The sequence below is a fragment of the Mauremys reevesii genome, linkage group 1, assembly GCF_016161935.1.
Source record: "Mauremys reevesii isolate NIE-2019 linkage group 1, ASM1616193v1, whole genome shotgun sequence".
Taxonomy (NCBI): Eukaryota; Metazoa; Chordata; order Testudines; family Geoemydidae; genus Mauremys; species Mauremys reevesii.
The window spans coordinates 357959692-357983050 of record NC_052623.1 but is presented as its reverse complement, the minus strand read 5'-3'; the positions used below and the strand labels follow the sequence as shown (position 1 = coordinate 357983050).

The window sequence follows — 23359 nt, the reverse complement described above, 5'->3', positions numbered from 1 at the left end:
TCTTCCGCTCTACTTCACACTGATACAGCCTCAACTGGAGTATTGTGTCTAGTTCTGGGTGCCACATTTCAGGGAAGATGTGGACAAATTGGAGAAAGTCCAGAGAAGAGCGACAAAAATGATTGAAGGTCTAGAAAACATGACCTATGAGGAGAGATTGAAAAAACGGTCTTTTTAGTCTGGAAAAGAGATGGCTGAGAGAGGACATGATAGCAGTTTTCAAGTACATAAAAGGTGTTACAAGGAGGAGGGAGAAAAATTGTTGTTCTTAACCTCTGAGGACAGGACAAGAAGCAATGGGCTTAAATTGCAGCAAGGGCTGTTTAGGTTGGACATTAGGAAAAAATTCCTAACTGTCAGGGTGCTAAGCACTGGAATAAATTGCCCAGGGATGTTGTGGAATCTCCATCATTGGAGATTTTTAAGAGCAGGTTAGACAAACACCTGTCAGGGATGGTCTGGATTAGGGGTTCTCAAACTTGGGGTCAGGACCCTTCAGGGGGTTGTGAGCAGTGAGCCTCCACCCCAAACCCCACTTTGCCTTCAGCATTTATAATGGTGTTAAATATACAAAAAGGTGTTTTTAATTTCTAAGGGGGTCACACTCAGAGGCTTGCCATATGAAAGGAGTCACCAGTACAAACATTTGAGAACCACTGGTCTAAATAATAATTAGTCCTGCCATGAGTGCAGGGGACTGGACAAGATGACCTATTGAGGTCCCTTCCAGTCCTATGATTCTTTGGAAAGGACTGTAGAATAAGAGAATGAATGGTGGTTTCTCTACTCCGTCCTTGTACATGATGGCAGGACTGACTTGATCATCCCAAGACCGTGCCTGAAAGATCACTGCTGTAGCCTAGAAAACCTGGAGGGATGGGGATTCTCCATCCACCTGTGGCAGCTTATTCCAGGGCTGTTGCTGAGCTTTTCCCAGTCACTGTTCTGTGAACAAGGCTTGGTCCTTGAAGCTTGGTGACTAGTACTCATGGCCCCTCAACACTGGGCCTGTGTGCCGGCCCTGCTAGTCAGCTGTGCATGCTCTAATCTGCAGTGGAACAAGGGCTGCTCTCAGAATCACAAGAGCAAGCAGCCAGCGCTCACAGATCAGACAGAATCAAAGCTAAAATGCTTCCTGGCTCTGCAATGGTGCAAACCGCTCTGAGTTTGAATTGATCTAACCTCAGAAGTTTCAACTTACTGACTTGAAATGTTCATAACTTTAACACTCCGTAACTGATTTTCTTCAATCTTGGCTTATTTTGATTTTAAAAATGAAGTATGTCTGTCAGTGTGAGCTGCAGCCCACTGAGCAGGAGGGTGTGAGAGAAGTTGGTGTTATATAGGGTGTTAACAGACAGTTTGGTGTAACGAGGCCATGTGTTGAAACATAAGCAAAAGGGAGCAGCAGAGTTGAGTGGGTTGAGTCTTCTGCCTTCAGTGCTGTCCCTGACTTCATAATCTTGTTGCTGGGTGAATGGCATCTTGTTGCATGGACTTGCTGTGTAGAGTGAAGGGAGCTGCCAGTACTCAGCTATGTCTGAGAAGCAACGGGTTACCTGGAAGTGGGGAAAGCCCTGCCCTGCTGCTGGAAATGCTCTGTCCTAGATTTCATGCGTTTCCCTCTCAAATCTACATAATCCCGCTGTTCCCCCAATGTCCCTTTCCTCAGCCAGGCTGAGGGAAGTGGTGAGGAGTTAGCACAGACGGCCACAAGGCAGAAGGTGGCTTTCAAACATCAGTACTTATCACAGTAGCTTCCCCCTCTCTGCGGTGTGGTGCTTTGCATCTCTCAAAGCACTGCCCAGAAGAGAAGAATTGGTCCATCTCCCACCGGGGGAAATCTGAGGCAAAGAGCCTGGGACCTGCCCAAATCTGCAAAGGGAGGTGGTATCAGAAGAGATCAGGTTCTTGGGTGTTCCTGGCTCCAGTCCTGTGCTCGGGCCAGTAAGTGACTCAGCGTCAGTCTCTGCCCTCCTCCCGCTTGGAGAGCTGCAGCTGGGTGGGGCTTTGCACAGACACCCTTCACCCTACAGCATTGGGAATGTTTTTATTGAAGGGTTTGTGTGTGTGTATGAAGTCATGTGCCAACGGTTGTTAAACATGGGCCTCATTAAACATGCAGTCTGTTCCTTTGCATTATCGTGTGAATTTCCTTCTGCATGTTCCTGGCCAACACGGACAGACTTACCTTTCCTGTGTTCGCAACGTCCGCTTGCTGACTAGCCTCCGTCCTGTCCTCAAAGGCTTCTCTCAGCTGCCCTCCTCCGACTGGGCTAATTTCAGTCATGTTCCGACTGATTCTACTGGCAACAAAGAGCTGGGTTGGAAAGAACTGGGCTGTGTTCGCTCATGCCCTGACAGCGCAGAGCCCCACACAGCCCGCACACACTGTTCCTAGGCACAGCTATGGCCCCGCCCACGAGGAGCCAATGAAACCATCTCTGAAGGCAGCATGGCGTCCTGTGCCTCGGGGCCGGGAGCTGGCATTCCTGGCGCGGAGACTCCCTTCCTCACTCTAGGCCTTAGTTTCCCGCTGCTGCAGCTTGGAGATCATGTTCGCCCACATCGGGGAAGTGGTGACGGTGTTGTCACCCGCCTGAGCCACAGGGGCAGCTGAGTGGCACTGAAGCAATGGGTTAAATTCCGAGCGGTTGTGAGAGGTGATGTAAGACTTGCAGCCCCGCATTGGGCCGAGCGGCTTGGAGGTGCATGCTCAGGAGCCGGTGAAGGTGTGAGTGAAAGGAAGCGGGGGAGGGGGCAGCTAGTGTTGAATTTTGCACCTTTTACTCCCTCTTAGGGTTTTGGGTTCCTGTCTGGCCCCTCAGCTTGAGAGTTATGTCACCCCCGCCCCCTCCCTGGGTGATGTAGTGGGGATGTGGGTGGGAGTCCGGGGTGATGAGACATGCACAGAGAGAGGTGACTTGTCCCCTCTTGCAATCCCTCTGGACTCAGCGGCTTGGGCCGGGTATCTAATCCCCACCTTGCTCCAGCCATGGTGGCTCCAGGGTGCTCTGGGAGGCTGCAGGGCATCGAGGGAAGGCTCCTCCCTCGACCCCTTTGTGAGATAGTGGGAGGCTGGCTGGGCGGGTTGCTCCAGCCGCACTCTCCAGGCTGTGTTCGGTGCCACCCCCCCACCCCAGGACGGGTGTGGAACAAACCAAACAAGCAAAGGTTACAACAGCAGTTCAGTCAACAGCAGCCTGCGAGGGAGAAAGGCGCCTGGGTGCTGAGCACCACCACCGCCTGCAGGAGCTCAGCCCAGGAGGAGGAGCTGGGAGGCTTTTTGCTCTGGAATCAACAGAAAAGGCTACAGCCAGCATGGACGCGACGAGTGGAGGGAAGGACGTGTCAGCGCTGTCCAATGACAAGGTATCAACCCACACGCACGAACCAGGGCTGTAGAGACCCCAGCAAAATCACAGGGGCTCTGCAAAGGTGCCCTTCAGAGCCCGTGTCGCCACACTCACCAGCTCAGTGGAAGCCAGCAGGTCACCTCCCCATGCACTGAACAGTATGTCCAGTGTAGATGGGCTCAGGGGACACTCCTGGGTCCACACGAGAACTGACAGCCTGCAGGGAGGTGGAGCTGATGTATTTCCCGGCTGCAGAGTGCATGCTGTAGGACTCCCGCTCGTGCTGTGCGGAAGATGATTGTGTTTCTCTCTGGAACTGAGCTGCATTTCTCAGAGGCTGTAGCTTATGCTCTGTGCCTGTCAATCTAGCTCTTTCTTACCAGGATTCAGCCGTTCTATCCTCCGAATGAGTTGTAAGATGGCCTGTCTCTCTGGGGGCTTTAGTTGTCTCTCTCTGAGTCATTCAACCCCATCTCTCTCTTCATGGCTCATTTTCTCTCCATCTGTAACTGGGGAAGCTGTACTGTTTGGGGGGCTCACCGGGCCAGACACAGCATTTCAGAGAGGCGACGTAGCCAGAAGCGGCTCTCGGGAACTCCCCATTCCCAGGCTGCTGTGACCCCCACGAGGCAGAGGGAAAGGAGTCTGTATGGCCCAGCAATGCTGGCAGGGGAGCATCCCATGGGCTGAGGCTAAAGCAGGGCTGCTCCTCACCTTACAGCAACCAGCCATGTCCCCTGTTAGCAGGGCTGCACCCCGGTCTGGGAATGAGGGGGAGCAAACTCCAGAGCAGGGGTTCTTGCTGGTCTCCCAGAGACACTGAAGGGAGAATCAAGCACCTTTTGCTCCTCTCTCTCTCTGTCTCTCACCCTGGCAAGCGCTTTGTGCTGTTCTCCTGAGCTCGCCTGGCAGAAGCCGGGGAAACCCCACCCAGGATACCGGTAGGACAGGGTACCGGAGCCAAATCACCACCCCCACCTACTCCTCTTCAGGCGCACGCAGTGATTGCAGAGGGTAAAGATCTTCTCCGGCCAAGCTCCTGAGGCCAGGGCAGGATTGTTCCCTATTCCGGCCCTTTATCCTGCTTGGCTTGGATGTCCCTTTGCTGGGAGACTAGCACACCCCAGGATCATCAGACCAGTTTTTCCCAGGCCTGCTGTTAATGGCAGAGCATCAGGCACCAATACTGTCTAGTCCTACTCCTGCTGCTGTCCAAGGAGAGTCTGGGAGAAGTCGCCAGTTTTCTCTGATAGCTCCTGGAGCTAGTTGAAAAATACCAGATGATGCCTTGTGTGAGATCCAGATTTAAAAAAAACACCCTACAAAAGCCTTGTTTTCTAAGCCAGTTTCAGTGTAAAACAAACCAAACCCCAAAACAAAACCAGTGACCTCTCCCCCACCCCAACCCGTCAGGGGTATTTTTAAGCCAAGAACTCAAGGCTTTACTGTGGAAAAAAAACTGGTTCTACACACCCAGCCAGACTCGTTTTTTTAAATTCTGTCTGAAAACCCATTTTCCATCACCCCCCGTTAGCCAGCTCCCTGGTAGCATTGCAAGTCAGCCGGTGAGCGTCCTCGCCCGCAGCAATGCATGCCCCCGCATGGACTCTGCACCCAGCTTGTAACATGCACTGCTCCGTGCTTGTGATGTTAAACCAGGGTCTTTTCTGCCTATTTTCTAGTGTGTCCCTGCTGCAAGTTAGAGCCCCTTCCTCCCCGCCTCCCTATCTCTGGCTGTTTACACTGCCGAGTGGAATGGAGCCTGCCCAGGGTTCAATGTCTTGCTCTGTTCCACTGACAAACAGCTGGCTCAGCTGGGGCAAGTTCCCTGCTGGTGGCCTGGCTGGGAGGGTCGAGGGGTCTCGGGCGGCCAAGCGCTGCTGCCAGGCGAAGCGGGGGAGGGCAGAGCCTCGGCTTGCACTGGGGAGGAATTGAATTAAGGCCACGGGACACGTGATTAACCCGCCGTCATCTCCCTTTCTCCTTTTAGATCTTTGTGCTGACTCGCGTCTACCTGGTGGCCTTATCTCTGAGGTGGGTCCACTTACCTGAGGCCTGTCCCAAGACCTGCTGGGGTCAGGATAGGCAGGGGCCAATGTGGATGCACTTTGCTCCTGGCCACTGGCCAAGCTCTTTCCCCTGGTAGCCCCCACGCTGGCTGCTGCCCCCCTTCTGTGGGAAGATAATGTAAGAGCTCAGTGTGACGAAGTGGGACTGTTCGTACTGGGGGCTGGGAATGCTGGGCGCAGTTCTTAAGTATCTAGCAAAGCAAAAGGCCAGTGCAACCGAATGCCTGGCACACTGTCTCCTAGCAACTGATGGCCTGGGCCCCTCCCCTGCAAAGGTGCAACTGCAGGTGTTGGAGACAAAGGGGTCAGGTGACCTCCTGGCCCGGGAAAGAAGCGGAGCAGAGAGGAGGGGCTGGAGGGGGTTGGGCAGACCGGAGCTGGCTGGGGAAGGAAGGGAAGCACAGACAGGGCTCTGGTTCCCCAATGGGGGCTGTGGGGCTCATGGGGCCCCAAGATGGACCTAACAGGGGGAATCCTGTTACCTGTGCCTGCAAGACCCTGTCCTGGACTGTGTTCCTATCGCCTAAATAAACCTTCTGCTTTACTGGCTGGCTGAGAGTCCTGGTGAATCGCAGGAAGCCGGGGGTGCAGGGCCCTGACTCCCCCACACTCTGTGACACTCAGATATCTACGTCATCGAGGCCTCTGCTCATCCCTACACTAGGGACGCATGCAGGCTGGAGCCAGGTTCTGGGGGTGCTCTCAGGTAGCCAGGCAGTGCCAGTGCAGGTCCCAAGCCATAGTGATACCTCTGGGGTCTGACCCTGCATGCTCCTGCATCCAGCTTGCAAGGTCATTTGGGATGCATTATCCCCAGCCCCAGGGTTTCCCCCCTCATCCTGTCCAGCCTTGTCCACAGTGGGAGGGGACTGTGGAATCCACCTTTCCTTCTGGAGGCCACCACGTCCCCTAACATCCCTGGAAGCCACCAATGGTCATCTCCACTGTGGAGGTAAGTGAGCAGCCTACGGCGGGGCTTGTGTCAAGGTTGCTGGTGCATGAATCCACCAGCAGGAGGCAGCAGTCCAGCGGGAAGCCATCCCCCTCAGTGCTTTTCCGTTGCCACATGCCAGCTCCTTTCCAGTCCCCACTGTCCCGTGGCTCTTCTCTCTGTGCAGTCTAGGAACCAACGTGAGCCCCACTGCAGCAGCCCCCCGGGTGACCAGGATGGAGAGGGGCTGGGACGCAGGAGGGTTCTGGACTCTGATCCTGTTCCCAGCTCGGAAACCAGCTGCTGGTAACTCACACGAGCGCCTTGCACTTCAGATGTCCCAGCTGGGAGACGGGGTGCAAAGTGGGGACCTCCCCGAGCCCCAGACCCGTGTCCGAGCCCAGGCTCAGGGAGAGGTTCAAGGGATGTTAGCTGTGCTGTGTGCAGACTAATCCATGGACACCATGCATGGCTGGCTGTGTGCGACGGAGCCTAACCATTGGCTGTATTTCCATTTCAGCCTCGTCGGCAGCAGCTCGGTCCTTGCTGTAGCCACCCTCAGGAGGAGGTGCTTCCACAGCCAGGTCTGTTGCAGACTCGAGACTCCCTGGATTTTTAGAGAAGTGGAGAGTGTGCGATCTCACGGGGCAGTTCATGCCCAAGGGGTTTTAATCCTGCCCCATAATAGTCCATCCTAATCCCGTGGCCAGTTCACTGTAGCCCTGGAATACCCATTTCTTTGGATCTGTGTTTCCTGGTGTTTAGCTGGAGCAGCTGCGGGTCATGGGGAAAACCCCATAATCCATGGGGTTTTCAGAGCCCCTGCTACCAGGCTGCGTGCGTTCACCCTGACACCAGGCAGGAGCTGGTCAGACGGCTCTCTGCGTGGGACTCAGTGAGGTGGCTGCTTCTAAGGGCAGTCTTGAGAGATCAGTGATGGCCCAGTCCATTTGGGTCGGGGAAAGGAAGAGCGGGGCAACAGCTGCCCTAGGCCGGCCGGCCCCATGGCTTGGGCAGCCCAGCAAGAGCCTCGTTTGCTTTGAGTGCTCATTGGTTGCTGGAATTACGGGCTGGCTGCAGCACCGAATCCATGGCAGCTCTCCTTGGCCTGTTCCCTCCCCCCTCCGGGCACAGGGGTACACAGAGCAGGAAGAGGGCACAAGTGGGAGGAGATGGAGTGTTAGGCCAGGAGGGCATCACCTTCAGGGGAGGGCAGAGGAGCTCTGGGCCACACACCATGCGGAGCAAAGGAGACTGATAGGTGCTGAGGAGGGAGGCAGGGGAAAAGGGGCTGCTCCCTGCTGGCGGCATCGTCTGTAACGAACCTTGTTGCCTTTCCCACAGCTGCGCCCCCTCTTCCTGCTCTCCCTGGCAGACTTCCTGGCTGCCTTGGTGCTGATCATCACGGCTGCCATCCAGCTCCTTCCAGCCCAGCTCTTCGTCCTGGCTTACGAGTTCTGCCCCTACGGCCTGATGCTGGCCATGGTGAGCACAGGCGGGGGTGGGGGTGCGATTGCACGAGGGTCGACGTGCGGGCCGGGGCTGGTGACGATTGTGCCCTGCTCAAAAGTGGCTGCTGCTGCTGTTTCTCTAGAAGCCGCGTCCTCTGGTAGAGCTGCAGATTGTAACCGTTAGCGCGGTGGGTGTGTCAGGCTGCCCCTGCACGTGGTGTGCCGAGCTGGGCCCTCTACTCTGGGAATGTTAGAGCCCTCACAGGCCCCACCAGCGGGGGCCAGGATTGTGCCAGGATGGAGATTCAATCCCTGCCCTGGGGAGACGGTGTCACACCTCAGCCCTTCACCCGCCCCAGGTGCAGCGCTCGCCCCAGCACCCCAGGGCGATGCAGCTTTGCTCCCTCCCTGGGCTTTGTGGCTCCAGAGCCCCCCCCGGTGATGCCAGTGGAAGTGGGGTTTCCTTCCGCCTCTGTTGACAACACTGGCCTGGGGCACCTGAACCAGAACCAGCCCTGGGCCTCCAGCCCTTACCCGCCCCACGCTGCCCCAGCCGCTTTCTCCTGCTACTTTACCCTCAGCCCCTCCTGTGTGGCGTGTCCTGCCTTCCCTGGCAGCCAGCCCCTTGCTCGCTGTCTCCTACTCCACCTGCCTGCAGGGCCTCTGGGTTTGACTGCCACTCCGCAATTCATAGAGCCCTGGCGTGCCAGCCACAGGAGCCCCCTGGGACCCAGAACCACCCTAAATGCCTTAACGGGCCGGCCCCAGTAACGGCGACTGATGGGGCCTGCTCTCAAGGGGGCCAGCCTGCTCTGCTAGCCCTGGGTTGAAGGTCTTCCAGACAGTTTTGACTCCATGTGACCATGTCTTTTCCAAGCCCATTTGAGCCAATGGCTCACTGAGATTTCAGGAGACACGGTCGCATGTGGGTTACTGCAGTCCAGACATGGGACACCTGCTGCCCTTTGCACTGGGGTGGTAGCCAGCGGCTCCTGGAGCTCTGGGGGAAGCACCGTGTTTTGGAGCCGGTTGTGAGTGCTAAGCCTGAGCCCACATGGATCCTCTTAGCTAACCTGTGGGGTGGGGGATGTGTCTCGGGGACGTGGTCATGTGTTATTAGAGGAGCCGGGGACCACTGCGTGGCTGAGCCTGTTGGCTACCGCAGGACTGTTCTGTGCCACGGCCTGCCCCGATCCAGCTCCGCTACCGGGAGCGCGTGGAACCCGCTTGTCACGTGGCCGCGCTGGTGGGAATCCGTTTCGGGCCCCGCTATGGAGCCTGGCTGGTGAGGCCGGGCTGCGGCGACTCATGTGCTCAGCTCCGGATGGTCCTGGTTCGAACCCGTGTGTGTCAGACAAGATGGCCGCCATCAGGCCCTGCTGTGCCGCATGGCTGGAAAGCCACGAGGGAGGCCCCCAGTAAGGGGCCCGAGCCTTTGCGGGGATGGATATGGGGGGGGTGAGATTCGTGCCCAGGTGCTGGGTCCTTTCCCCTCCCCCAACATGCTGGAGCCGTGGCGGTGTCGTTACCAGACTGGACCATGCTCACATCCCCTGGGGTTACTGGGAGCAGCGCTGACACCAGGACCCTAGGCATGGGGAAGGCAGGAAAGGCTAGTGGGAATGGGGGTCCAGCAGGGCTCCTGGCTCGCCCTAGAAGCCTGCAGGTGGGATAGTTGCTAGGTGTGACCCTCAGTTTCTCTCTTGCTCAGATGTTCTACGCCATCTCCTTCCTGATGGTCATTGTCTACGCGTACGAGGTGAACCGCACCATCCGTGGCTGGAGAGTGACGCACGAGCCAGCTCCGCAGGTAGGGGCTGACCAGGCCTTCCTTCCCCATCCTGCTGTAATGCCTGAGGCGGCCCTTCTCTCCCACCAGGCACAGCCGGGCCAGGGGCCGGATGGAGCTGCTGGTGGCAGCGCCTCAGAAGACCAGACACACACCACAGGGGGACCAGAGAGACAAACGGGAGGAAGTTACGCCACATGCCTCCGGGCAGGGACAGGCCATGCCGTGAGCGTCCCTCAGACCTGCCAGCCCATGGCCCTGGCCTGAGATTGGGGGGTGGTGCTGTGGTCACCCACCCACACCTTGGTAGGGGAGGAAAGGGAGCAGGATGGGCCAGAAGCTCCTAGCCAGGTTGCCCAGCAGCGAGTAGGTCTCGGTGTTCTCTCGCTGGCAGCGGGTTACCTTGGCGCCCTGGCTAGTAGTGGGTGTTGTGTCAATGGGACGCGAACAGCGGCAAGCGGGTGCCTGGGGCAGCCTGTTCCCTATTCTACCATGTGTGTATTGTGATGTGATGCCCACCTCCCCGGGCACAGCACTCGGCCCCCCCAGCTCGCCCTCTGGGGGCCCCTGGGGGCCCGGGCTGCTCTGAGAATGGCCAGCCTGAGTGAGTGGCTCAGAGACGCACCCACGCCAGTGCAGAGCAGCAGCTTTTGGGACCCCAGGTGGTCCCCTCCGACGTGGTTTTAATGCCACTGTTAAGGGCTGCACATTCCTGCCAGTCTCACGGGACAATGGGCCCCGTCCCTGGACCCGGCTCAGCGCTAAACGCTCCAGTTTCAGTATCCAGGCCCCGTCTCTAGCCCTGCGGCGAGGCTGCGGCCCTTTCTGACCCAGCTCTTCTCCGCTGCAGGAGAGAAGCAGGTGCATGGAGAGGGCGCAGCACTGCCTGCCCTACGTCCTGGCCTGGTAGGTGCTGCCCCGCTGGGCTTCTTTGACTTGTGGGTTTGGATTAGGTACGAAGCTGCTCGCCCCAGGCCCCCCTCACTGCCCTTCAGGCCTGTGAGCAGTGACAAATGCGGTGCAGCCGCAGAGCCTGCGGGACCCCTGCCCGCGCTGTCTGGCTCTGGCTAGCATCACCTGCTTCGGGGAAGCCGCATGCTGTCCTGGCTCGCAGCTCCAGGCGAGGGGCGTCCTGCATTCCCCTCCTGGCTCCGCACGGCTGCGCAGCCTGGCCTGGGGGAAGTGACCAGCATAACACAGCCCCAGTCTGACTAGTGACTGCAGCTCCCTGGGCCTCGGGGTCCCCATCTCTAATGCAGGGTCAGAGGTGCTGCCCTGGGAGCCCCAGCTGGGGCGTGCTGTCGCCTTTGCAACCTGGGGCCAGGCACAGCGTTCCCAGTGCATGGGGTGACTCCCCGCCGCGTGCCCAGGCTCTCACGCTCTTCCTTTCCCCTCCCCGTCTGTCTCTGCCAAGGCTGCTCCCCGCCCTCACGTTCCTGGGCCAGCTGCTGTTCAGAGGCACGTCGGTGAGAGACATCGCTCCCACGTCCCTCAAACCCGTCATGCCCCATACGGCCAACCGCTCCCGAGGGGCCGACAGCCTGTACTGCTCCAGGTAGCGCTTCGGTCCGTTCGCAGCAGCAGCCGCCAGCCCCTTCTCCCTTCCAGCAGCCCGAGCCTCCCCCAGGAAGGCCCCACAGAGCCTTCGGCTGCCTCTTGTTCTGCACTAGACAGTGCGCTCTGGGGCCGGGCCCGTTACTCCCGGGTCTGTGCAGAAGTGAGCAGGCCCAGTCCACAATGATCCTGAGCCAAGGGTTGTGACACTAGCTCCGAGTCCTGCCCCTGCAGGTCCCCCTGAGTCCCATCCCGCACCCAGGTGGGGTGGGGCCCAGCAGCAGGGCTCAGGGCAGGATGCCCAACTCCCCAGGCACTGCAGAACCGCAGCTGCAGAGACAGCTGGATCCTTAAGCTGCTCCAGCCATGCCCACTGCTGAAGAGCTGTCCAGCTGCTGGAGCCTGTCACTGAACTCAGCCAGCATCAGCGCGTGCCCTGGAGAGAGGTGCCCTGAACAAGGCCCTGCGCTCTGGGGCACGGCGCTGGTCCATGGCCTTGGCAGGCAGACTACACCGCCGTGATGGGAGCTCCCCCTTCCCGAGGGGAACATGCTGAGATAGTGCTGGGAGCCAGCACCACTTACACAGCACTGTGCTTTCAGCTGCCTGATCCTCATCCACCGCTCCCAGGACGTCTGCTATAAGGTGAGAGCTCCCCGGCCTCTGCTTCCTCCCTCTCCCAGGCAGCAGCTGTCCTCCAATCTCCATTGCTCGTGGCTGTTGCCCTCCTGCGGGGGCTGGGGGTGGGTGGGTGGGGACTGTCCTTACTGGGTAACCAGTACACATTGCTTCTCCTCCTGTCCACCCCACCATTCTACCCATAGGGCAGCTCTCCTGACCCCTGCTGCCACCCGGGACTAAAGGGAAGGTGGCGCTGAGAGGCAGCTGAGCAATGGCTGGGGATCAGGGTGCATGACAGGCAAAGGGGATGGAGGATGGAAGGCTAATGCCCCAGCAGGGTTCTCTGTTAAGAACTGAAACTTCGCTTCTCTAAGAGAGGCTGGGCTGCACCTCTGGGCTCAGCTGGCCCCCAGCTGTGTGTTTGTTCTGTAAAGCGCCTGGCCTGGCCTGGCCTGGGACTAACAAATACTAACGTCACGTAGACCCGGAGCAGTGCAGGTCTGAGTACCCACCATTCGCTGCCACAAGCAGTAAAACAAGGTGCCTGGGTGGGGGAGGAGCTGCTGGCAGGGGAGGGGGCAGCATAAAGTCCCAAGCAGCCGCCTCACAGCGCTTTTCCTGTGTCTCCCAGTACATGGGCGGGAAGGACACTGGCCTGGAGATGAAAATCCTCTTCTTCATGTACCTGCTGCTGGTGCTCAGCTGCAGCACGGTGAGCACATGAGTTTGTTGTATCCTGGAGTCTCAGCAAGTGGCCTGGGGAGCAGAGCGAGTGTGCGTGCGCCTGTTGAGCGGCGCGGGGGGGGGAGCGAGTGTGCGTGCGCCTGTTGAGCGGCGCGGGGGGGGAGAGCGAGTGTGCGTGCGCCTGTTGAGCGGCGCCAGGGCAGAGAGCGAGTGTGCGTGCGCCTGTTGAGCGGCGCCAGGGCAGAGAGCGAGTGTGCATGCGCCTGTTGAGCGGCGCCAGGGCAGAGAGCGAGTGTGCATGCGCCTGTTGAGCGGCACGGGGGCAGAGAGCGAGTGTGCGTGCGCCTGTTGAGCGGCGCCGGGGCAGAGAGCGAGTGTGCGTGCGCCTGTTGAGCGGCGCCGGGGCAGAGAGCGAGTGTGCGTGCGCCTGTTGAGCGGCGCGGGGGGGGGGAGAGCGAGTGTGCGTGCGCCTGTTGAGCGGCGCCGGGGCAGAGAGCGAGTGTGCGTGCGCCTGTTGAGCGGCGCGGGGGGGAGCGAGTGTGCGTGCGCCTGTTGAGCGGCGCGGGGGGGGGGAGAGCGAGTGTGCGTGCGCCAGTTTAACGGCCTGTCTCTGTCAGTTCCTCTACTGCAGGGTGAAGCGCTGGTGCAGGAGGAACAATGAGGTGCGGTTGCTGAACATGGAGAATGACGGCTTCGCCAGCAGGAACATCCAGAGCGTGTGCAAAATTTCTCGCTGCTTCCAGCTGGTTTTCCTGATCTGCTGGACACCAGGTGAGTTGCTCCTACTAGATCAAGACTGATGACTGGTCCTCTCTTCTGTGTGCACCATAATCCCTTCACAGTGCAATCAAGTGCAAACATGCAGCCTCCCCCACCACCCCCGGCCAACATTTGGTCCCACTTTTCTCCACTCCCCCGTGAGATCCTTGTGCCGAGAATGATACGTGTGTTCAGGGAGAGGCTGAGGAGCAGGAGTCAGGCTGGCTATAGCAACAGTGCTGGCAGCAATCCTGGGTCTGGCTGAGAAGTGGAAGGGTCTGGCCTCAGTGCCTGAGGAGATGTCAGAATATCAGGGTTGGAGAGACCTCAGGAGGTATCTAGTCCAACCCCCTGCTCAAAGCAGGATCAACGTTCTGTGCTTTAAATTTTGAAGTCTCTGGCTTCCCTAGAAACACAGAACTCCGATTCCTTCTGGGTTGGCTCGGCTCCTCCTCACCTCCGCTAGACCAGTTGAATCCCACTCATTTCAGCAGGTGTGGCTCTTTCAGACGAGCCCTTAATCTTTTGTGCAGGTGCCCAGGCGCAGGAGAGGCCAATGTTTCCTCTCCCCGCTGCAGGCTGCCTGGCTTCCACTTGGAAGGGGCTGCACATTCGCAGTGAAGCTGTGTGTGTACAGAAGCGCTGGTAAATCACGTGGGGACCCACCCTCAGGGGAAAGGTGCTGGACAAACATCCGCTGAGGCTTAGGGCCTGGCCAGCAGGGGCAAAGGCAGCAGCACTCTGAGGGCTGCGTGTTAAAGGCAGGTGCAGAAGTAAATGGCAAGAGAGATGAGCAGGATAAAGCCATGACTGCACCTTTCTTTGTTTCTGTCCTCAGCTTTCCTGCTCAGCATCCTCTCCTTCACCAGCATCGAGCCCACCTCCATCTTTGCACTGCATGTTGCCATGGTAAGGAAGTCTCTTCAGCCTGACAGGCAGGTGCTGCTGCTTAGATTGTGAGCTTGTTAGGGGAAGGACTGTCTTTGGATGAGTTTTGCACAGTGCCTAGCATGGGGCCCTGACTGGGGACCTGTATATGCTACCACCAGACAAGTACTGGGAGTGCAGAATGATCAGTGGCCAGTCTAAAGGGAGAGAAGTGAAACAGCATTCAGACAGCAGGGGTTGCTTCTGTTACAGCTCCGCGGTGCCTGTGCATCTGCTTCCTCTGTGTGCCTGTAGCACTCAGGTGCTGACAAGGCAGGTTCTTCTCTGCTAGTGTAATCCCCACACCTCCTGGGTGTGGGGTTCTGTCCCATCTAGTGGCCCAAAGACCACTTAGCGAGAGAGAAAATGAGTCTGCTCTACAGACCGGGGTCTGTCAGTGTACGCTAGGCAATGCGGGTGCATGGGTGGAGGGGGCAGGCACTGGTCCATGCACACGGCACAGTGGCCCCTGCACAGTGAAATGAAATAAACCATCTCCAAGGGCCGGACGAGTTCTGCTGGGGCTGCCAAAATGTAAATAAATGGCCCTGTGAAATACAGGCCACCGGCTTGAGGGGAGCGATTCCATGGCCCGGCCCGGCTCAGCTCAGCACCTTTGCTCTTTCCTGCTGCCTCTCCTGGCTGTTGATGCGAAGTCTTTTGCTAACCCTGCCAGTGGGAGGCCGTGTCAGTCTTGCTTTCCTTGGAATCCTGGCTGTGGCAGGAGGAAGCTCCTCTGTTTCCATCACCCCTTTGTCAGTTGGTTACGCAGTCATCTAACTTCCCACTTTCTGTCATGGACTCTGTGTTGGGAGAGGAGCTGCCCGCCTCTCCCCGGACATGGAGGCCTGCAGAGCAGAGGGCAATGGCCCTGCAGCGCAGAAATGGCACAGTGGCAGGAGGAGTTGATAAAAGTGCTGCTCTCCCTCTCTTGCAGGCCCTGACCATGTCCCTCCAAGGGCTCCTGCACAGTTTGGTCTATGGCTGGCTGCGGCAGAACTTCCGCCAGGAGGCTCTGGGGGAGACGCTCCCCTTGAGACACTACCCCGGCCTCAAAGCCTTCTATGATGAATCGTTTGGGGTTGAGTGCTAGGAGAGTGCCTGCATCGTTCTCTGCTGATGGGCACTACACAGCTTCTCTCCTCACTGGGGGCTGATCCCCCTGGACACTGCACCAGGCAACAGTTAGGTACTAAGGAATCAGCCCTGTACTGACTTTGTGGTGCAGCCTTCCTGGAAAACCGGGACCTGCACTGATTTCACCACCCTCCTGGATTTTGAGAAATAACTTTGCAAACACAGAGTTGTAGCCACACCTGCTCCTGGAAGCAAGCTGGCTGGAGAGGCTGCTCCTTAGTCAAAGTAGCAAAATCATTAGCAACTGTCATGTGACCAACTGTGGTTTGCTTAAGGAGTGTTAAAGGCCCAGAGCTGATGCTGGCTGCAAGGGAGAAGAGGCCAAGATCTCACTCAAATTCCCTCCCCCATACACTACTGTCCTTCCCTCATCTCTAAAGTAGCTTCTGCAAAAGGCTGGGAGTGGCAGCCTCCCCTCACCTCCCCAGTGGGGACCGTGGGGCTGCTCCAGGCCTCTGTGAGAGGGAAGGGAGCTTGAAGGAACGGTGGCTATCGCTACGACAAGGCCACAGCATTTAGAGGAGAAGCTCTGTGGAGCAATTCTGTTGTACAATTGATTGATTCCATTAGCTGTGGGGCCTAGAGCCCCAGTCAGGGAGCAGGACCCTGTCTGTGCCAGGCGCTGTACCCAGCTCTGAGTGCGTTCGTGGCCTGGGAACTCACAGGGTCTCTTTCCAGCCCGTAAATTCAAACAACATGGACAAAGATAACTGGGGTGCAGAGAGCTCCCATGAGGGATTTGGGCATCCCCCCCACTGCTGGCAATGGAATCTTGTGGCTGGCCAGAGGAGGCAGGAGAGCTTGCTTGGCCCTCAATTGCCATCTTTACCCACTTGAGAATAAAAAAGCCTTAACCCTTTCTTCCCAAGCTGGCTTCACCTGTATTCCCTCCCCCAGCTCCACGACGTGTAAGGTGTTCACAGTGCGTTGTCTGGCAGAGCACCTCGCAGGGCTCAAAGGCGGATGCTTAGCCGCTCCTCATCCTTCCTGCCCCTGGGTAAAACAAAACCCAACCCCGGAGCGGCTCACCTCCTTTTCTGCCAGGGATGAAGGGGTTCTTGGCTAATGCCCCAGAATGAATACAGCTGACAGCCCTAGAAGCTCTCCCGCTCCCTCCTGTGCGCACTCAGGCTTAAGCCTTGTCAGTGCTAACCCGCCTCGCCCCCGGCTAGTTAAAAGCCAGACCAACCCTGTCTCAGGTCTGGCCCTGGTGGTGGTGGCTCCCAAGGGCTGAAATTGCACCTCACTGAACAGCAGCTGCTGCTTCGTAGGGGCAGAGGAAGACAGCTGCCCTGCCTGTCCACAAGGCTGGTGCTGGAGCAGTGGTGACCTCTCTGAACTCTCCTGCCACAGCTGGCTTGAATGAGTCAGGCCTGACCCACATAGCAAACCAGCCCCATTGTGCCCAAATATTTACCCATGTGCTGTAAGGCCCCTTTCCCTTCATTGCCACCCAAACCCCTAGGAGCTGCATAGCAGACGAGTTTACTCCTGGGGGAATTCAGCACCACTGCGCATGTGCAGAATTTGTCTCCTGTCCGTCTCCCCCCCCCAATTTCTTTGCTTCCCCTCAGAAAAATCTGACTTTCTGATGGGGCAGCAAAGGGAAGCCACAAGCGGTCATGTGACCCTCCCCAGCAGTACGTTGTGGATGCCCAGGGCAGCTGGCAGAAAGGTAAATCACTGGGCGGTGGGGGAGGGGGGGACTGGGGAAGACCTGGCTAGTGGCTCCTACCCTATGCCAGGCTCAGCTGCTAGTCCCAGCTGGGTTGGGGAGGACGGGACTTCCTCTTCCCCTGCACAGCATCCAGGGCCAGGTCAGACCCACCCCCAAATTTCTCCCCCAGCTTCAGGGGGAGGGATTCCTGTACAGGGAGCTGCTCCCCTATCTACCCAATGCCTGTGCATCCCCACAGAACACCCCTGATGAGCAGAGCCGCCCAGAGGATTCCGGGGGCCCGGGGTCTTTGGCAGCGGGGGGCCCTTCCGTTCCGGGACCCGCTGCCAAAGTGCCCCAAAGACCCACGGCGGGGACGCCCCGCCGCCGAATTACCGCCGAAGCGGGACCCGCCGCCGAAGTGCAGCCCCCCACCGCGGGTCTTCGGGGCACTCTGGCGGCGGGTCCCGGAACGGAAGGACCCCCCCCACCGCCAAATTACCGCCAAAGACCCGGCTGCGCTTCGGCAGTGGGTCCCGCTTCGGCTGTAATTCGGCAGCGGGGGGGTCCTTCTGTCCTGGAGGAAGGACCCCCCCCGCCAGCAAAGACCGGGAGCAAAGCAGCTCTGGGGGCCTGGGCCCCGCAAGAGTTTTCCGGGGCCCCCGGAGCAAGTGAAGGACCCTGCTCCAGGGGCCCCGAAAAACTCTCGTGGGGGCCCCTGCTGGGCCCGGGGCAAATTGCCCCTCTTGCCCCCCCCTCTGGGCAGCCCTGCTGATGAGCCCCATTCCACCTGCACGTGGCTCACCATCCCACTGAGCCCCACTCCCCTGCTTTGCCCCAACCACCTTCATCCCCCATGCAGAGTCTCAGTACCATTGCACGCAGAAGTCCCCCAACAAGCCCCTGTGCATCCAGACCCCCCCCCACCTAGACAGCCCCCCACAGAACCCTCTGAACCCACAGCTGGATCCCACCTGCCTGCCCACACCTGGCATGGAGGGGCAGGGCCCTGGGGTGTTTCTGGGGCAGGCCTGGTCCTTGTGCTGTGTCAGGGTTGGGTGCAGCCTCACCGCTGAGTCTGGGTCCCGGGGGAGGGGAGCTGCACGGTGATCTCCCACCTCCGTGCAGCCAGTGGCCTGCGTGCCCCACTACCAGGGTGGAGCCTCCCCATTTATTTAACCCGTACACTCTGCAGAATGTTAAAATACTGTGCGCACACTGCCCTCGGGAGGACACAATGAACTGTAGGGGCCAGAGAGACAATCCACCCTCGTGCACCATGAGAAGGCACAGAATCCAGGCTGCTCTTCCATGGAGTGGGAAGAACCTGAGTTCTTTGGGGGTGGCGCCGTTCCCCTGGGCAATGGCACGCTGACCGTCGAGAAGAGGCTAGCTGGGGATGATGGGCACGCTGCACCTGGGATTATTCTTACTCCAAGCACAGGGTGCAGAAAACGCCCGTTTCTTTTCAGAACAAAGCTCAGCCCAGCCCACTGAGGCCCCAAGACAAGCGGACGTTTTTTAAGGTAACATTTACTACTATACGGTAGCGATTTAAGTCCCTCCTGTGGGCACAGCACATCTCTATACAGACTATACACTATACAGACTGAGCTTTGTCACTACGGAGCAGTTTACAGAGTAACTTACTGCATGGGGGGCCCTGGCACCTGCTTCTCCAGACGGGGAGCCTGCAGGGAGGCAGGGCAGGGCAGCCATGAAGAAGGGCTCAGGGCTGCAGTGAAATGCTCACTACCATGACGGCTGCCCTGCTTTCTTCTAGACTGCGTGTGGCGGGGGATGAAGGAACCATCCCCCAGAGTCGGTGGCAGAGAGAGGTGGGAGGGTTCCGGCATTTGTGCTTTACTGACCCCTCTGCATAAATGAGAAACAGTCTGATGGAGGGCAGAACTTGCTAGAGAACATCTCCTCCTCCCCACCATTGCACCCCTGGTCCCCGCTCCCTGTACACACAGCTCACAGGATGCCTTAGTGCAGGGTCCCGCCTGACACCCTGACCATCCCTACTCTGCAGTGTGCAGGCCCTGGGCACCAGGTTTGCCCCAAGGCCCACGGAGCACAGGACACACACACTCCCTGGCAAGAACGCTCTGGGCCCTGCTCAGAGTGGCAGAGGGTGAAGCACGAGGGGGTGAGTTAAACCAATGCTCAGAGAACCTGGAGAAACACTGCTCTGAAAAAGGGGGAAGGCGGCGGTCAGTCCTTTTAGCGCTGGTAGAAAAGCCAGCCCATCATTCGGGGTGTGGGTGTGTGTAGCCCTTCCCCTTTTTCTCCCGCCCCCTGGAAATAACAGAGGCAGCAGTACCAGAGTCCTCTGATGCTGTGGGTAAGGACAGGGGAGCATCTCACTGGCAGTACAAGTATATGCACCAAGCTCTGTACCCACAAGGGAGCCAGTGCTATGCAAGTGCCCATTGGTGAGGGCAATGCAGGGTGTAAACAGTGGTGCTGAGTCCTCCCTGACGGGCAAGGGGGCTGAGAATCTGTAGGACAGAAACGCTCGTTAGACATGCTCTGGTCAGACACCTCACTGCACAGGAGACTGCTACCTGCTCTCACATACTACCAGAGCTCCAGCCCCCCAGCAGGGTGTGCTCAGAGCTCCAGTCTGTCTAACACACACAGCTCTGGAGAGCTCCATTCCTTCCAGCAGTCACTTCTCCTGCTTCCCTTTATCCTGCCTTCAGCTCCACTAACAATTCACTAGGCCAGCTCCTGCTCTCTCCAGCAATGGGTCCCCCTGTTGTGGGGATAGTGGTGGATTTTCCACATTCCCCTGTGTGAAGGGGCCTGGAATCACAAGATTAGTGAGAGCGTCAGGTTTCTCCTGCAGGCTCTGTACATAAACCCCAAACACAGAGTGTTCCTGTCTCTACAGCTCGGACCATGACAGGTGGTCATGATGGACATGTACGTATCAATGGGTCTGGTGTGAGGGCAAGGGTGGGGACGTCTGTGTTGGGTCTACACAGCCTACCACATGGGACTGGAAGCCTGGCTGCCTCCCTCTGCCTCACTGACGGCCACACAGAGCTCTCCTCCTCCAGCTCCTCCGGGAGAGCAGGACCGGACAGCAAACAATTGTGCACAGAAACAGTTCACCTTCCCATCGTCAGTTCCACCCCGCGCTCAGGACTCAAACCCACACGCACTGGCAAGCAGAATCCAGGTCAGCGTGGTGCTGGATCAGGGCAGAAGCTTCTTCCTCAAACCTGACTGCAGCCCCCTGCAGCTCTGAAGGAGATGCTGTGAATGGGGGAGTCCTGGGGCTGGGTGGCTCAGTGGTGGTGCAGCACAGTCTGGAGATCCTCAGGCAGGGAACCAATGACGGTTTCGATGTAAAGGCCCACTCGCTGCAGCGTTTCCTCCTTCACAGGGAGGTGATGGCACCTGGCTCTGATCTGAAGGGAGGGGGAACTTTTAATACAGACTCCAAGTATCCCCTTTCTGCTTGTGCCATTAACTTAAGGGAGCCCCATGGGTTCTCCCTTACCTGGGAGGATATACAGGCCCTGAGCAGTGCTGCCCCTGTGGAGATGGTTTGAGAAGCAAGGGTAGGGGTGAGAAGAGCAGGACTGTAGGGTCCCTTTTCTAGCATTTATAAGGGAGGCTCACACCTCCCTGGCTGACTTCGTATGCTGCTCATCAGGGAGGAGCAGCAGGAATACACCGTCTCCTATACACTGTGTGTGATCCACTCACCACCAGAAGGGCCCATGCCCATAGGAACCAAAGCAGTAGGAGGAAACTCACCAGCTTCTCACGAAGTTTCAGAACCAGGTCTACAATCTCCACCTCGGACTTGTCTTTCATCCAGGCCACAATGTTCTACAGCAAGAGAAGAAAAGTTCTCCTAAGGGAATCAACTTCCATACAGCAGCTCCCCTCAGAGCTATCTCCCAAGCAAAGCCTAGTACCGAGGCAGGGGTGGGGACAGAAGGTCCTTCTCCTTTGCACAGCTGTGTTCAAGCCTAGGTATTTGCATGTGCTGCATGCAGCACGATGGCTTCCAGGCTGGCTGAACAGGACAATGTCCTCCCCAGCTTTCTGTCTGTGGCAACACTATCCGCTCCCAGCCAAGCCGAGAGTCCAGGGAGGATGTGGCAATACACAGGCTTTGCATGGTCTCTGTTCTCTTACTCCCGGTCAGTGCCAGGATTCCTGCAGATTCCTCTTGCCGTGTGCTCAGAGTCCACACGTCGCTGCCAAAAGGAGATGGGTGTAGGATTTTTGTGCTGCCCTGGGGCACTGCACTCAGACCATGCACTCGGCAGGAGCCAGAGGCACTGGCACAATCCCAGCAGGCTTTGCAATTTGAGAAATGTGCTCTAGGGAGTTGCTGTCGGAACTCCTGTCTATTTCAGTTCCCGGGAAGGAATCAAGCAGGCGGAGAGGCATCTGATCACGAACTCAGCTGGCTCTGGAAGCGCCTGAAGAATTAAAATGGCTGCCAGCAGGAGGCAGAGCAGGGTTTGTGCTCGCTCCTGGGAAGGCTGGTCTGACCCCAAACTGGATGCCCAGGTACTGAGACCCAGGCAGTGACTGGGATGTGGAGTGGATGTTCTCTAAATACCTGAGTGCAGTCCCCCCTCCAGGAGTGCTGAATCAGGACGTGACAGTGGGCATCCCCCATCACCAGTAATGACACCCAGGCATAGGGATCCCTGCATTTGCTTTCACCCCCTTTTGTCGGAACATACCGCCTCACAGATCGCCTCCAGGTGAAGGGCCTCCAGCTTCTGGGTCATTTCCTTGTGTCTCTGACGGTACCAGCCATCAAAGTTGGGAGACTTGAAGAAACGTCTGCAGGAAGAGACGTGAAGCTGAGAGGGGGAGAGAGAGTGGACTGGGCTCTGGGGAATGGTACTTGCTGTCTGGTTTCTTCACTACTCCTAGGGATTTCTCATCCATTGAAAAGTTGGTTCCAACACAGAGATGTTGGAGGGGGACACAGAATCCCTGGTTCAGTGTAATTAGGGATGTGGATAGGTTAGAACTTAAGAACAGCCATACTGGGTCAGACCAAAGGTCCATCTAGCCCAGTATCCTGTCTTCTGACAGTGGCCAATGCCAGGTGCCCCAGAGGCAATGAACAGAACAGGGAATTGCCAAGTGATCCATCCCCTGTCATCCAGTCCCAGCTTCTGCCAAACAAGCGGCTAGAGACACCATCCCTGCCCATCCTGGCTAATAGCCACTGACAGACCTATCCTCCATGAATTTATCTAGTTCTTTTAACCCTGTTATAGTCTTAAACCCTGTTATAGTCAAGTATAGGTTGCTATGGAGAAGGCTCTTTCTGACCCCACCTTCCCTAACCTCTCATATCAATGGCCCGATTTATTCTTAGTCTCAGAAGTTGGCTTCTCCTACAATACATAGGTGCTAGTGTCTGGCGAGTTGGCTGCCCTGAGGCAGGCAATGGTGAGTGCTTCCCACCTCTGGGCAGGCAGCATGGTCTTATGGTTAAGGCACTGGATTAGAACACAGAAGATTTGGATTCTATTCTTGGCCCCACCACAGACTCCTCGTGTTCATTTTCTAGAATTCTGCCCAATCTGGTTTCCAGTGTGTCAGGAAATGGTGCTCCTGGTCTTTCCACGGGGAAATGACTCCACAGCCACGTCCAGGGCAGCGCCACTGTGTGTTTTCTAATCATCTTAAACTTGCCCTCTCAGTTTAACAATCTTAGCTCCGTCCCTCTGCACCGCAACTCCCCTCCCTCCTTGGTGTTTGCATAAAAAACACTTATTGTTGTCATGGAGCTAAACTCCACACATTTAGGCCTTTCTCTCTCTTTATAAACGCTGTAGCCAAAGGTTTGGAGGCTGCAGCCCTCCACGGTGCAGCCGATGGGTGATATTTTTTTTTTTTTTTACAAATGGAGGTTTTTACTGAATGAAATACGGAAATGAAGCATTAGCACAGCTCATTAGTTTTACACAGCCCCGTCATTTTTAATTTTCAGGGTGCTGCAGAATTTCAGACTTGGAATGAAAAATGACATGGCGAAGTTGTCAGACGGAAGCTGGCAAGGGACATCTGAGAAGGTGTAGACGGTAGGAGGCAGTTTGTGATTATGGGATATGCAGATTAGTTGGATATTCATGCTAAAGTAACCAGCTAACACTGTTGAGATCTACACTGCCACGTTTCAGAGTTTATCCCCGGTTAAGAATGGAGAATTTCAGACCTTCATTATAGCCTGAAAAAAACTGCTATTTGCAGATTCAAGCAGACAGCACTTTATCAGTGGCACTCAGTTCATGCGTTTAAAGGTTTCTTTGTAACCCTATAAAGGCTCAGTGCCCCAGCACAATGGGCCCCAATCTCAACCGAGGCCTTTGAGTGCTGCCATAAAACACTTTTTTTTTTTTTTTTTAATGAATTCAAGCTTAGATTT

At 57.2% G+C, this 23359-nt stretch overlaps 2 protein-coding genes across 3 annotated transcripts in view; one reads left to right on the top strand and one right to left on the bottom strand.

The window, feature by feature from the left end:
• Positions 1 to 639: 639 nt before the first annotated feature.
• LOC120395632 (transmembrane protein 116-like) lies at positions 640 to 16884 on the top strand. The gene is made up of 12 exons (XM_039520208.1): positions 640 to 3372; positions 5347 to 5390; positions 6877 to 6940; positions 7701 to 7841; positions 9519 to 9617; positions 10447 to 10502; positions 11011 to 11151; positions 11753 to 11795; positions 12403 to 12483; positions 13073 to 13226; positions 14053 to 14123; positions 15079 to 16884. The coding sequence occupies exons 1-12, from the start codon at positions 3322 to 3324 to the stop codon at positions 15232 to 15234; spliced, it is 1101 nt and encodes a 366-aa protein (XP_039376142.1). The 5' UTR covers positions 640 to 3321; the 3' UTR covers positions 15235 to 16884.
• Positions 16885 to 18173: 1289 nt separating this feature from the next.
• Positions 18174 to 23359, bottom strand: part of DENND6B (DENN domain containing 6B) — a 38210-nt gene continuing 33024 nt past the window's right edge. For both annotated transcript variants that reach the window (XM_039520196.1, XM_039520195.1), the window contains 3 exons: positions 21657 to 21759; positions 20710 to 20784; positions 18174 to 20357 (listed from right to left, as the gene is read on the bottom strand). In XM_039520196.1, the coding sequence (XP_039376130.1) occupies positions 20235 to 20357; positions 20710 to 20784; positions 21657 to 21759 (301 nt within the window). In that variant the 3' untranslated portion in view covers positions 18174 to 20234. The remainder of the gene's footprint in view (positions 20358 to 20709; positions 20785 to 21656; positions 21760 to 23359) is intronic.